Source organism: Aulonocara stuartgranti, assembly GCF_965226115.1.
Source record: "Aulonocara stuartgranti genome assembly, chromosome: 18".
In the NCBI taxonomy this organism is placed as follows: domain Eukaryota; kingdom Metazoa; phylum Chordata; class Actinopteri; order Cichliformes; family Cichlidae; genus Aulonocara; species Aulonocara stuartgranti.
Genome location: NC_138954.1, coordinates 7,499,584 through 7,511,980, shown reverse-complemented (window position 1 = coordinate 7,511,980; position 12,397 = coordinate 7,499,584). Strand labels below are relative to the sequence as shown.

The window sequence follows — 12,397 nt, the reverse complement described above, 5'->3', positions numbered from 1 at the left end:
GAAACAAGCTTTTCCAATGATCCATTCTTCATTTATTCACATCAAACCATGCCTCAGCAAAATATATATATAAATAAGTGAGACATACTGGGAATAATAATAGAAATGAGAACGTGAAATCAACTTTGAAAACACGAGCTCCACCAACCATTGCACACGCAACACAAATGCCCTCTAACAGTACGTTTCCATTCATGTGACACCTCCGGGCTACGAGATGTCGGTCCTGTGACTGTGTCTCTGCTGGGGCATTTTTCTGACTTATCATGAAGCGCTTTGCCTCGAGACAAACTGTAAGGAGCAACTGATCCTTCCGTCACACTCTGGAGGAACTCTATTTTTCTCCCTTTTTCCTCTCCCCCTCCAGCCTCTCCTCTGTACGATGACGAGTTCGCTGTATGTTCCTGAAATGTCAAGCTGCATCAAATTTAAATGTGTTGCTGGGTAGAGAAAAGGGAAAAAAAACATAGATATCCTTATAATGTTATTTATTATCACGAGGCAGTCCACAAATTGCAGCTGTGATTAACTACTCTAATTATCTTCTTAGCCGTGCCTACTTTTACTCAAACTGACCCTATACCCTGTTTCATCTCCATCACCGAAAGGAGAGTTTTCACTTGTGTATTTTACACTCATTTACTTTTTTTAACCCATGTTAATGCAGACCGATACAACGAACTTGTAGTAAATCACTTTTAAAAAAAATCTACATGATGATAAAAACTTGGCAGCAGGGTGCATGTGATGTGGAGTGTAACCCAGTTCTAAAACAAAGAACCCCAGTGTTTTTCCACATATGAATCACACTGAAATCCACTTGTGTGTTTATTAAACTGGTGGTGCTGGAAAGCCTTGAGGTCATGTGACACAGCTTTGATAGCTTCCTCTGTTTTGGATTTTCTGGTTCTCTCTGTTCTCTCTAAGGTCAGCATTGTTAAGACTGTTTATAACTGTTCACCAACTGAAACAGCGACTAGCTGAACTTCACAAAATCCCAAATCTGAATTCTCTTTATTTGCACCTTCCTGCTTCAACCAGAATTAAGAGGCCAAGTAGCTGCCAGGTGCTGCTAATGAAATGCATTCGATTAATTGATCATCATCAAGTATGGGCACCTCTATAAAAGCAGAAGTTTTAGCAGTTTGCTGGTCTGGAGTATTCAGGTTTATTGTGACACATGCCATAATCTTCCCAGGAGTGGATCTCTCATCAAATTCACTCTAAAGTCAGACCATTCAGCGCTCAGGGAAACTGCAAAAAAAAAAAAAAAAAAAAAATCCAAGGGCTTCATCTCAAACTAGAGGCCTCAGTTATGATGTTGACTGTTAAATGTTGTGACAGTGCAATTACAAAAAGACTGAACAAGTAGGGCTTGTTTGGGAAGGTTGCCAGGTAAAAGCCTCTTCTCTCTAAAAACAACCTTGCAGCACAGCTCAGTTTTGCAAAGCTGCATCTGAACATAAGACTGCTGGAACAATGTCCTTTGGACAGATGAGACCAAATTAGAGATGTTTGGCCTTAATGTGCAGCACCATATTTGGCAAAAACGAAAGACAGCAAATCAGCACAAAAACCTCATTATCAAGCATGGTGGTGGACGGGTGATGATTTGGGCTTCCCCCCCCCAGCCATAGGACCGGGCACTTTGCTGTTACTTAATCAACCATGAAGTCCTCTGCATACCAAAGTATTTTAGAATCAAATGTGAGGATGTCTGTCCAACAGCTAAAACTTGGCTGATACTGCAGCACATCCTATGCTGCTGTGGTTGGGACAGTGATCCCAACCACAGCAGCAAATCTACAACAGAACGGCTGAGAAAGAAAAGAATTAAGGTGAAGAAGTGGCCCAGTCGAAGTCCAGACCTCAGAGAGAGCCGTGCATAAACAAATGCCCACAAAGTACAATGGCCTGAAGAAAAGTTGTAAAGCAAAATGGGCCCCCCAAAAAAATCATACAGTAAACAATCACTTCAAGTTACTGCACTGCATTGTCATACTTTTTCACAGAACTGCAAAGAGTCATGTGAGTCCCTTTCATATAACTGGAGATGTATTTGAGCCAAATTGGGCTATGAAATCCACGACAGACCTCTTCTTTGTCTCTTCTTTGATGTGGCTGGTAACCAAAAAAAAATGTTGGTGACAGAAGCAAAACTCAACAAATCTTTGAAACTGTTGTTTCACAAAGAGGCCTCTGAATCGCCTCAGTGCTTTTTTGTATTCAGTGAGTCACGTTCAGTACTCTGTCCTTCCAAACGATATTCACTTACTTGCTATCCGAATGATCAAAACTGAATTAGAGCTCCAGTATGTTGCCTTTAACCTTCCCACTTTTTATGCTTATCCAGGTTTTTAGGTTCACATTTTCCCTTTAATCTATCATTTATTTCATTTTATGCGCGTGATTTTTCTTTATGGACATTTATCTACATGAAAGAAAGATGAGAGCTGAACAACAAAATTGCTCAAAGACAATATCCATCGCTGAAAGGAGATAGAAATGGCAGATTTCCTTTTGAAGTTACCTTTAATGCATCAGTATGAATGTGCGCTTGAGGATGTGTGGTTTGTGCGTACTGTAGCAGCGTGCATCGACGTCTGAACACGAGGCTTAATGTAAGTGACAGAAAGTTTAGGCTGCCTGTGTTTGTGTGTGTGCTGTGTATGTGTGAGGTGCACGCTGTGCCAGTTCAGCCTCATGTAGGAGGCAACAGTTCAGCCAACTCCTAAAAAGATGTCCCAAATTATCCGGCCACCGACGCATGTTCCTTACCCATGCCTCTGCTCTATTTTACCACGCTCCGCGGGGATTCACTTTGTCGGCCACGCTATTTCAGACGTGGACGTGAGACAAGTCTTGTTCTGGTGCGGCTCCAGATTGGCTACAGAGGAAGAGCCGTCGGATCTTAATGTGTCTGAAAAAAAAGTGTTACTGCTTCTCGTCTGTTCACCGAGCACAGAATTTGTCACTTGAGAGGTTGGGTGATAATTCCAACAACGACCTTTTACTTCCACAGACTGACTGTTTTTCTGAAGCTTACGATGGCCTCGTGAACCACAGATCCATCTATTTGACCTCAAAGTCCACAAAAAAGATGCTTCCATTTTTATTTCTTTTAAAATAACAGCAGCTTATAATGGTGTTTGTTACACTTGTGTTATTTTTCAGATAAAGCTACATTGTTTCCACACTGATGGATCATCTAAATCTAGTGCACAGCTCCTCCCAGATTTCTTTCTTCATGAATCACCCCTGTAGAAAACAGGGCTCACAAACATATATTTTTTACATATGCTGTAATTAGGGATCATAATTACAAACCCTGGGTCATGAGGCTGCACGGGGAAGATATTTTGTGACACAGATGTCGGAAATGTAGCCGGCGTTCGCTCGTGGAACAGCACTGCTATGGTTTCTCTGCTTGGCTAGTTAACTGCAGACATGCTTCACAGCAGTGGAACATGTTTGTTCTGTTTTGGTCCAATAATTTAATTATGGGACTGGGAGAAATGGGCAAGCGGCTACATGCTATGACGGAGGAGGTGGGATTGTCATTCCAACAATGAATTTCAATTTGGAGAGTATCTTAAAATCAGGGATATTTGAGAAACTGTAACCTAAATGCCACTGGCTTGATTTTCCTTGTAGGATTTCCAAATGTGTGTTAGCGAGACACTTCAAACCAGCACTGTGAAGGTGCTGTGAAGGTTACTGATGATTGTAGTGCTTTGGAAACTGAAACACTGGTTGATTAGCAGACAAGTAAGTGACAATAGTTTAATTTATGCCATTAATCAGACAAAAAAAAAGATGAAAAAACACGTTTTTGTTCTTTTTAGCTTCTCAGACTGGATGATTTCCTGTTTCCTCTAATAGTTAACTCAATTTGCTCTCTGGACTATTGATTAGACATAGCAGACCATTCAAATGCATCATCTTGGCTTCTTTGAAGATGAAATTGGCAATTTGCACTATTTCAAATTAATGAGTTTATTAGCCAAAATACATTTACTATTGTTGTGTGTTACGAGACCTAAATCAATGATCAGTTTTCGTAGCTGTTGGTACTTGTTGTAAGCTGCCTGCTTCTAGATCGTCTTTCTGCTGAGTAAAGGTAATGTGAATTGTGTTGCCAGCTTATAAACAGTCTGCAGAAACATAATCAATTCAAGTTTAAACTGAGTCATGAGTTTGAGACCTGTCTTTTCGGTTAGGGGGCTTTTTAAAAAAATGTTGATTTCAATTATATTTCACTCGCTAAGTTAGGATCAGGCACCAAAAGGATTAGGTTTATGCAAACAAACTACTTGGTCAGGCGTCGGAGCACTTTGGTAGGCTTTGGCAACAAAAGCACTTGGATGCATTAAGGCAGCAAAGCTAATAGACTAAGGTGAGAAAAACAGTACTGTTTGTGTAAATTGCTTCCTTTCACATCATAAAGCACATGTTACAAAGCTCTGTTTGTTAGCTCACCATATTTACCATTGTATAAATTCCATATTCACTGCGTCCTGCCTGAGGTCTCTTGTATAACGTGTCTTTTTATCTACTAATCGTTGAATACAATCGATTATAAGAGCAAACTAAGCCTGCTAGCTCAGAGCTACTGACAATATGTATTGGACTGATAACAGCTGATGACAGCTATTGACTGGGCTGATAAAAGGTGTTAAATTGCTGTTGTTACAGCTTTTAGTTTAATTTCTAATGGCATATTACTCACTACTGTAAAACAGAGTCTTAAAGTGATAGTCTGAAATACTTCCAGGTTTATACATTTTCACGTTTTTAGCTTAAACATGATTTTATGAACAATCTAAACGGTTTCTGGGTGATGTATGGCACCTACAGGGCGTTCAGGTGAGCAGTAGCTGTCCCAGGTGTTCTACAACAGGTGTGTAATGCCTCATCCGCCTTCGTCTATCAACAGAGATTAACGCTCAACTTTTCAGACATTCGGTTCACAGTAAAACATTATATTCTGTTCCTGTTTCCACTCATTCCCCCGCCAACTGCCGTATCATACTCCGGAGCTGACGCTGTGCCAGTGAAATAAAACTAAGATATCATCTCAGGAAATTTTTAAGTGGGACCGCAGCGCTGCCAAAGGCTTAAGGCCCCCCTCGACGGGCATATTTCGAAGATTTGACTCGTTCCCAAAAACAACACCGCTCCTGCCAAGTCAGAGAGCTACGAGCTGCACCCCATCATCATCCAACATAAACTCACACAACAAATAATGAAACCAATCAAGGAAAGCAGAGAGGCCCCTAAGTAAACAGCCAAATGACATGTTGAGGTGGCTGCAGGGTGGTCAGGCTGTTCAGCGGGCACAGGCGCGTCAATCAGAATGTGGAAACGTTGGCTCTCTTGACTGCGAGACATGGAATCAGGCACGTGTGGCTAAAATGAACAATCCCATAACACTGAAGAGCAACACGATCAATACACCTCATGCTTCCATTTCCCTCCTGGTTTCACACTTTTCCACCTTTTGGACATAAAAAACGTGATCTTCGTAAAACCTGAACACACTCTGTTGGTGCTTTGCCCGACACCAGAAGCCAGATGGTCTCTAGTTAATATTAAAACCATTTGCTCATGATAAAACCTGATTAAACTGTAATATTTTATTTTACAACTGCCTTATTTCAGCACATTAACCTGTGGAAAAGTCATTTAGGGAGACAATAACATTCAGTTCGAGATCTACTGCAGTGCCAGCCAGCCACTGTCGAAAATTTTATCGCCATGATTTATTACATTTCATTAAGTACTTAAGCAGCATTATTGCATGCTTATACTGCTCCCTGGGTTATCACACAAAATAGGGTCACTGCAGAATTAGCTTCCAAAGGAGATTCTTTTCAGCTTGTTTGCTTTCAGCACAGTGGATGGTGTATATTCCCCCGAAAGACACACGATATCCACTATCTGTCCCGAGCGCTAATGGTTTATTAGTCCCTTGGTGCTGAAACATGATCCAATAGTATTGGTGGACCCCATCTGTGAGACAGCGCTGGACAGCTAGTCGTGATTTACACAGGAGCCATTTATGGAGCTTTTAAAAAAGGCAGAGGAGCCGACATAAAAACAAGCTTATTTATGGACAACGGCAACACATGGGTTGTGGTGCGGCCGTGCACAATTGAGTGTGTGTTTCTATGTCACAGAGGGTGGCTTAAGGGTGTCTGCATGGGTGCTTGCTCACAGGTTCTGAACAGTAATTCAAAGGAAAGCACCATGAGACGCACACATGAATGATTCCAGCGTGCGTGTATCATTATAAGAATGTTTTTTCAAAAAGTCGATAACCCAAACTGCCTCCAGTGACAGCGATAAGGCTGAATAGACCTTTATTTATCTTTTGCTGATCATTTTCACAAAAAGGAAAACAAAAAACAAACAAACAAATAAAAAATATAAAATACAAGTTCTCAGGAAACAACATCCCGTCACTTACGTTGTTTTGTCTGACCAGTGCTCCCAAACTCGAATATATTTCCTTAACTATGATGGAAGACAAAGAAAAGCACAAAAGCTTCACAGCAACTCAAAAACTGGAACTTTCCTAAAGAAATAAATGGTTTGTTAGATATCAGGATGCACTGGCGTATTCTTTTGTTACTGTGATTCATAAATAGCGCAAGAAAAAGCAGGAGAGGAAGCATGAGTACAGATAAAAGCATTAACTGACTTGTGTTTATCTTTCAACATCTTCCTCAGAAAAACCAACACAGCAGCCCTTCCACCCATTTTAAAAATCAAATTTGATCATTATTCCAACGCTGCATACAAAAAGGCACACAAAGCGTTTCTTCTTCAAGTACAAACAGGTAAACTCTACTTCCAAATGAAAAGTAAACACACTTTCTCCATTTCAGCAATGAGCAAAGTGAACTTCATTAATCAAAAGCGGATGCAGCCAGTTTTGCAGAGTTTGCTCCCCCCTAAAATCATGCTAAAAGCCCGTCCAGCCTGCCTCCTTATCATGTATGAATTACTAAACCCATCAAAGCCCATTTCCTCTGAAGTAATTGCCAGCACCTTCAGCGCCATATCTCATCCCTGCACCCCCGTTTCCTGGGAACAGATGTACAACTATCTCCTTGACCAATAGGTGGCACAGTTTCACACTGTATCCAGGCAGAATTGAGGAGAGAGAGCAAAGAAGGGTGGGAGAGGCAGAGAGAGAAGAGCGAGAGGAGTGAACTCTTACTTGCAGTCTCTGTCCTCCAGATCAAAATGCGGATTGAAGTTGATGAGGATCTTCTGACCCGCTTCAGGGGCGGTAATCACCCATACGCACTGCTGGGACGGTGGGTAGGCGCTGGGATAGCCCGGGGAGGTCAGGTAGTCCGCGGCGTGCATCTCTATGCTCCCCCCGCATTTATCTACACCGCAAAAAAAGCAAGAAAGTTGTTCAGTTAGAGGAGATAAATTGACTTTCTGGGCACTGGTCTGCACTGTAATGTTGACTGATTGCGCATTCTGGTGTAAAAGATTTAAGTGCAACCGCAGGGGTGGGAGTGAGGAGGACACTAACAACTCCAGCTTGGGCACATAAATCCAAATATCCACCGCTAGAGCAGAAATTAAAAAAAGAAATTACACATATTTTTTTGCGCCAAGAAGCCAGGCACACGTTGGAACTATAAATTCACACACTAGAATTCTCTAAAACTTTACACTCGTACACTTTTTTAGAAAAGGTGTTGGATAAAGTGAGGTTCCTTTGCATCCGCACCATAAGGTGTGATTACGCCCATGAAGGTGAGGTGGGCTGCTTTGCCAGCAATCAGGCAGGATGATTAAATTTAATTTTCTCTCTGAACGATTTGATGAATTGCTTGTAGCCGAGATCATGCTTCAATGACAACAAGCGCCAAGCTCCAAAATGCGTCTCTGAATGGATGAAGCCAACAGACCTCAAAGACAAATTGTTTAATTTTTCTATTATAATAAGGAAACTTATTACAGTGAATTGTTGTGCCTCAGTGACTGTGTGTATTAGTTTGCAGCTGCAAGGTAATTTGCGCCTCTTTCGCTATATTATACATTAGTATAATCCGGTTTCCGTGTATTTTGTGGCTTATTGCCGTTTCCCCTCCATCTGTTGGAGGAATTCTACTGAAAACGGTATTTGCGTGGTCTAACTTGAAGCCCCGCGGACGTGCTCTCAAAGGGAGAGCCGAAGCATAACAGGTGAGAGGCAACAATGGTGCAAAACGATGTAAAACGGATCAACGTTCAGCTAGACTGCCTGTTGTCAAGCCACATGTATTCATTCAACCCGTCAACACCTACCAGTCTGTGTCAACGAAGCAACCAAGAAGACTTGGGCGAAAAGGAACAATAGCAATCCACTACGCATCCTTATTAGATAGCACAAGACAGACATTTGTTAAAATGAAAAAATAAAGAACATAAAAATAAAAAATAAAAAAATAAAGGCAAACGGGTGGGTAAACGTCCAGAGTTTACGTCCACACAGGAAAAATAACAGATTTGTCTCAAAGTAAGAAATCTGGTTGTTGTAGAGTCCCCAGCATCCTGTGAGCTTCAGCAGCAGAGCCCTGCGTCTGTCAGGGAACAACTTGGCATCTCCTGGAAAAAAAATAATCCAAATGCAGAAAAAAAGACGAAGAATCAAAAGGAAAAATCCGATCGTCAAAAGTGGCAGCCGTGAGCTTGCGACTCTTGCTCAGACCTCTCACTCCTGACACCAAACGGGAGCGACAGACATACTTCCAAGTGGGAAATGGAAAAAGAGAAATCACTAGTTAAACGGTATTCAGAGGAAACCCAGCCGCGGGGAACATCGGAGCGCCGCTCTCCAGATCTTCACTCCTTATTTCAGCTCAGCTCTTTCTCCGCCTCTCTCCGCTCTCAGCGACTGACTGACCGCCGCAGCAGAAATGTCAGGAAGACGTGAAAGTAACAGCGGAATTTCCACTCCCCAAATTTCTGCTTCTAGACGCCTTGCGCGCAGCCACCAGCGACCGACCGCTACAAAGGGGCTGGAGCAAACTGACACCGGTGCGCCCTCTTTGCGCTCCCAACGCGTGCTCGCGGGGATAAATGCGCACGCAAACTCAGGCTGGCATGTGGGTCTGGTGTAAGGTGAGGTGTGGACAGCGACCATATGGGCCAACGAGAATCCACATCTGACACGTAGTCACGAGGAGAAAAGTATTGGAGGGAGGTTTATTCGGTCCTTTGTTGGCGACCTACATCCCACATTTAATAGTTTGCTCCAGATACGTTCATGAAATATATTAGATACTTGAATTGTTAAATTACACGTCTTTCCTCTGAAAATAGTTACAAGTATATTGGGGACACGTCTATTGCATATTTAGTCTATTTTCGTTATTAATGAGGGTGGTTTGGGTGGATGGAAATAACACTGACAAAGACTGAACTTGTTCTGTGAAAAGAGAGCTGACAGGGGAGAGAACTGCGTTATCTGGAGTGGTTTTTTGTTGTTCTTTTGTCTGTTGATATATTATACCCTAATTTTTGTGTTAGTAGTATATACTAATATCTATGGATCTATGCTGATGTATAATAGTATTCAACATATAGTGAAACTTCACTGCTGTCTCAGATTAAACTCAAGTCCATTACAGGAATTTGTGATCACGTTTTTAAAAGGTCTTATCTAGTGAAGCATGACGTCCTACAGTTCCCACAATGCCTGTCATGGAATCCCCAGAGAACATGTCCAAACTTGTAGGAAAATAAATACTTTGAATGAGAATAAGGCAATGTTGACAACGAAAGAGCAACAATAGGCCTAAAACAAAGCGCAGGGTCATGGCACACGAGGACAGAGTGTGGAATTTCAGGGGCCATTAGCTATAGCATTTTTGTTCTATTCAAATCGTGGTTACAGTAACAACATTCAGGATAAACAACACTTTAATTACAATAATAGACGCACTGCACTGACTAAACTGTCAATCACAAGTTGACCACAAGACAGAAAACATTAGTGCTGCACTGCTGGCCTCCTGTGATTAATGCATTCATGTTTAGTCCTTTGCACTGGAGTTCTCCAACAAAATTACTTTCATCATTGCACTAGACATTGAGACTAATGAGAATATCTTAAACTTACGACAAGAACACAAACTCCATTTTTCTTTTCTCCAAAAGCTCATGAAGGAGTTAAGAGTATCGACTGAGTCCTTTGGAGGAGCAGAGAATGTGCCCTTTGGATTTTACCATCTAGTGCATAACAGTTACAAAACATGCATGAAGAATAAAAGTCATAGCTCAAACCTCATGACCTTTCTAATATCCTGGGCCTGCAGGAGTCTCTCAGTGGTAAACAGCAGAACAGTCCCAGGTGGAGCTGCCTATAATTAATGAGAGCTTGCTTGTTCAGCACATCATCCTTGGCTAAATAAAGATAAAAATGTGATTATTAGACACTTATAAGAGGGGCTAATTACTCACTGCAGCGTAATTCTGAACAACTGTATGCTTAAAGAAAACACTTTTGCAATCTTCTGCTCTTTGCAAACAAGAGTTTAGTTTCCCTCAACATCAGCGTTTGTCATCCTCGCTGATGAGCTGCTCTGTGCAATTTAATCTCTTCAGCAGTTGCTTAGATTAAGGTCAGTGTCCCTGGAGAAGATTTTAAAAATAACAATAGCAGTAAAGTATGTTTTAAATTAAATGTACACATGCCAGTCTTGCACTTGGGGTTTCTAGCACTGTGTGCACATTGAATGCTCATGGTGAACAATTTAAATTTAACATCCTAGGACCTGGTGTCCACATATGTGGACATCACATTTTGGGTTATTTAGACCAAAATACTACATTTTGCTCTACAAGGGCCTGATATCCACTTACGAGGACATTATACTGCTACTGTTCTATCAAATTTTTAAACAAATATCCTCATATGTGGCTCTTATTTTTCTTAAAAACAAAAATAAGGTAAAAAAAAAAAAATCTGGTAATTCTTTGTTTTTACATTCATCGGGCCCCAATATGCCAAAATATCAAAGAGAAATTAAAAATGCATGCCGTGGAAGAGTTCGGGTCTTAGGAGATTAAAAAAAAAAAAAAAACGTACAACAGCAAAAATGTGAATTCATTTGACTGTTTTAGGGATTTAAGTGGTTAAGTTTTAATTTTAGCATGTAGCAATAGTGTAGTGTGCCGAAACACCAGTTTTAATGCAAAACAAGTTTATTTTTCAATTCAGCAACCATTAAAAACAGCAAGAGGAGCAACAGGTCTATAAAAATTAAAACTATTAGACTTCCAGGGGGTTAGCAAAATAAATAACTGAAACACCCTTTTGGGAAAGGGCCTCAAAAAACACCCTCGAGCCTACGTAAAGTAATTGTTCCTACAGTTTCACCAGTTACTAAATTTGCACTACACACACCTGCTTGAACATAATTGCATGCAGAAATGGATCCTGCAATGTAAACACAAAGGACGATGGGGTGAGCGAGTGTTAGCGAGAGCGAGCAGAACGAGTGATTGAGTGACATAAAAACACAGTAAGAGATCAGCAAATGAGCAGCTGAGTGGGTCTGGCAGAGAGCGAGGAGACACAAGACTCTCATCTCAACAGTTTGTATTACAATCCAAAGATCCCGATAGACTTTAATGTTTCCAGTCAGTGTTCAAATCTGATTTAGTTTCTAGTTTTAGTCTTCTGATTATTTTTTCCGCACCAGTACATGGCGGAGTGGAGACAATAAAAAATCGTTGGCAGCACGATGCACTCATAACACTGCCAAGCATGACTGAAATAGCATCGGTGGCAAAGTACATGTTAGTGACGCAGATTGTAAAGCGAGAACAGAACTTGTGTTTGTGTTATGACAACAGAGTCAAGCTTTTGAAGACTGATCACAACTGTTTTCTACTGTATTGACGCCTGTTGATATTTTTTGACAACTTGACATTTTCCTATTTTAATGCAAAGTGCTTCCAGGAATTCAGAGCCATTCATCAGGATTTAATAAAAGACCAATAACAGCCTAATAAATCACTCTAATGCTAGTTCATGTGTACTAATGGTGGGGAGTGTGGCTTCATTAAAGTGGATTTCAGCATGTAGGTGAGTGTGAAAAGATGGAGGAGTGACATATAGAAAGTGTTGAGAGCGCTATTAAAAGTGAAGCCATATGTTTATGTGTTAATATAAAGATATATGTATAATAAGAATAACAATATCTTCCTCTTCTATTAGGCGACGCCACAGCTGAATATCTATTTCCATTTTGTCCTGCTCTTTATTACGCCTACCGCCTGCACTCTCTCTCGCCACATCCATAAACAACCTTTTTGGCATTCCTTTTTTCCTTTTGCTTGGCTGCTCCATCTTGCCTGTCTTACCAACTAACCTGAGTTGCCC

The 12,397-nt window shown here is 41.1% G+C and overlaps 1 protein-coding gene across 2 annotated transcripts in view; it reads right to left on the bottom strand.

The window, feature by feature from the left end:
• The window catches only part of LOC309693571 (neuropilin-1a-like), a 95,924-nt gene extending 85,553 nt beyond the window's left edge, over window positions 1–10,371 (bottom strand). Inside the window, exons 1-2 of one of the 2 annotated variants that reach the window (XM_082512921.1) lie at window positions 10,294–10,371; window positions 7,226–7,400 (exon numbers count right to left, since the gene is read on the bottom strand). In XM_082512921.1, the coding sequence (XP_082369047.1) occupies window positions 7,226–7,377 (152 nt within the window). In that variant the 5' untranslated portion in view covers window positions 7,378–7,400; window positions 10,294–10,371. Of the gene's footprint in view, window positions 1–7,225; window positions 7,401–8,313; window positions 9,501–10,293 lie in introns of those variants that run through there. The other variant, XM_082512920.1, reaches the window with a different exon arrangement.
• Between the last annotated feature and the right edge of the window lie 2,026 nt (window positions 10,372–12,397).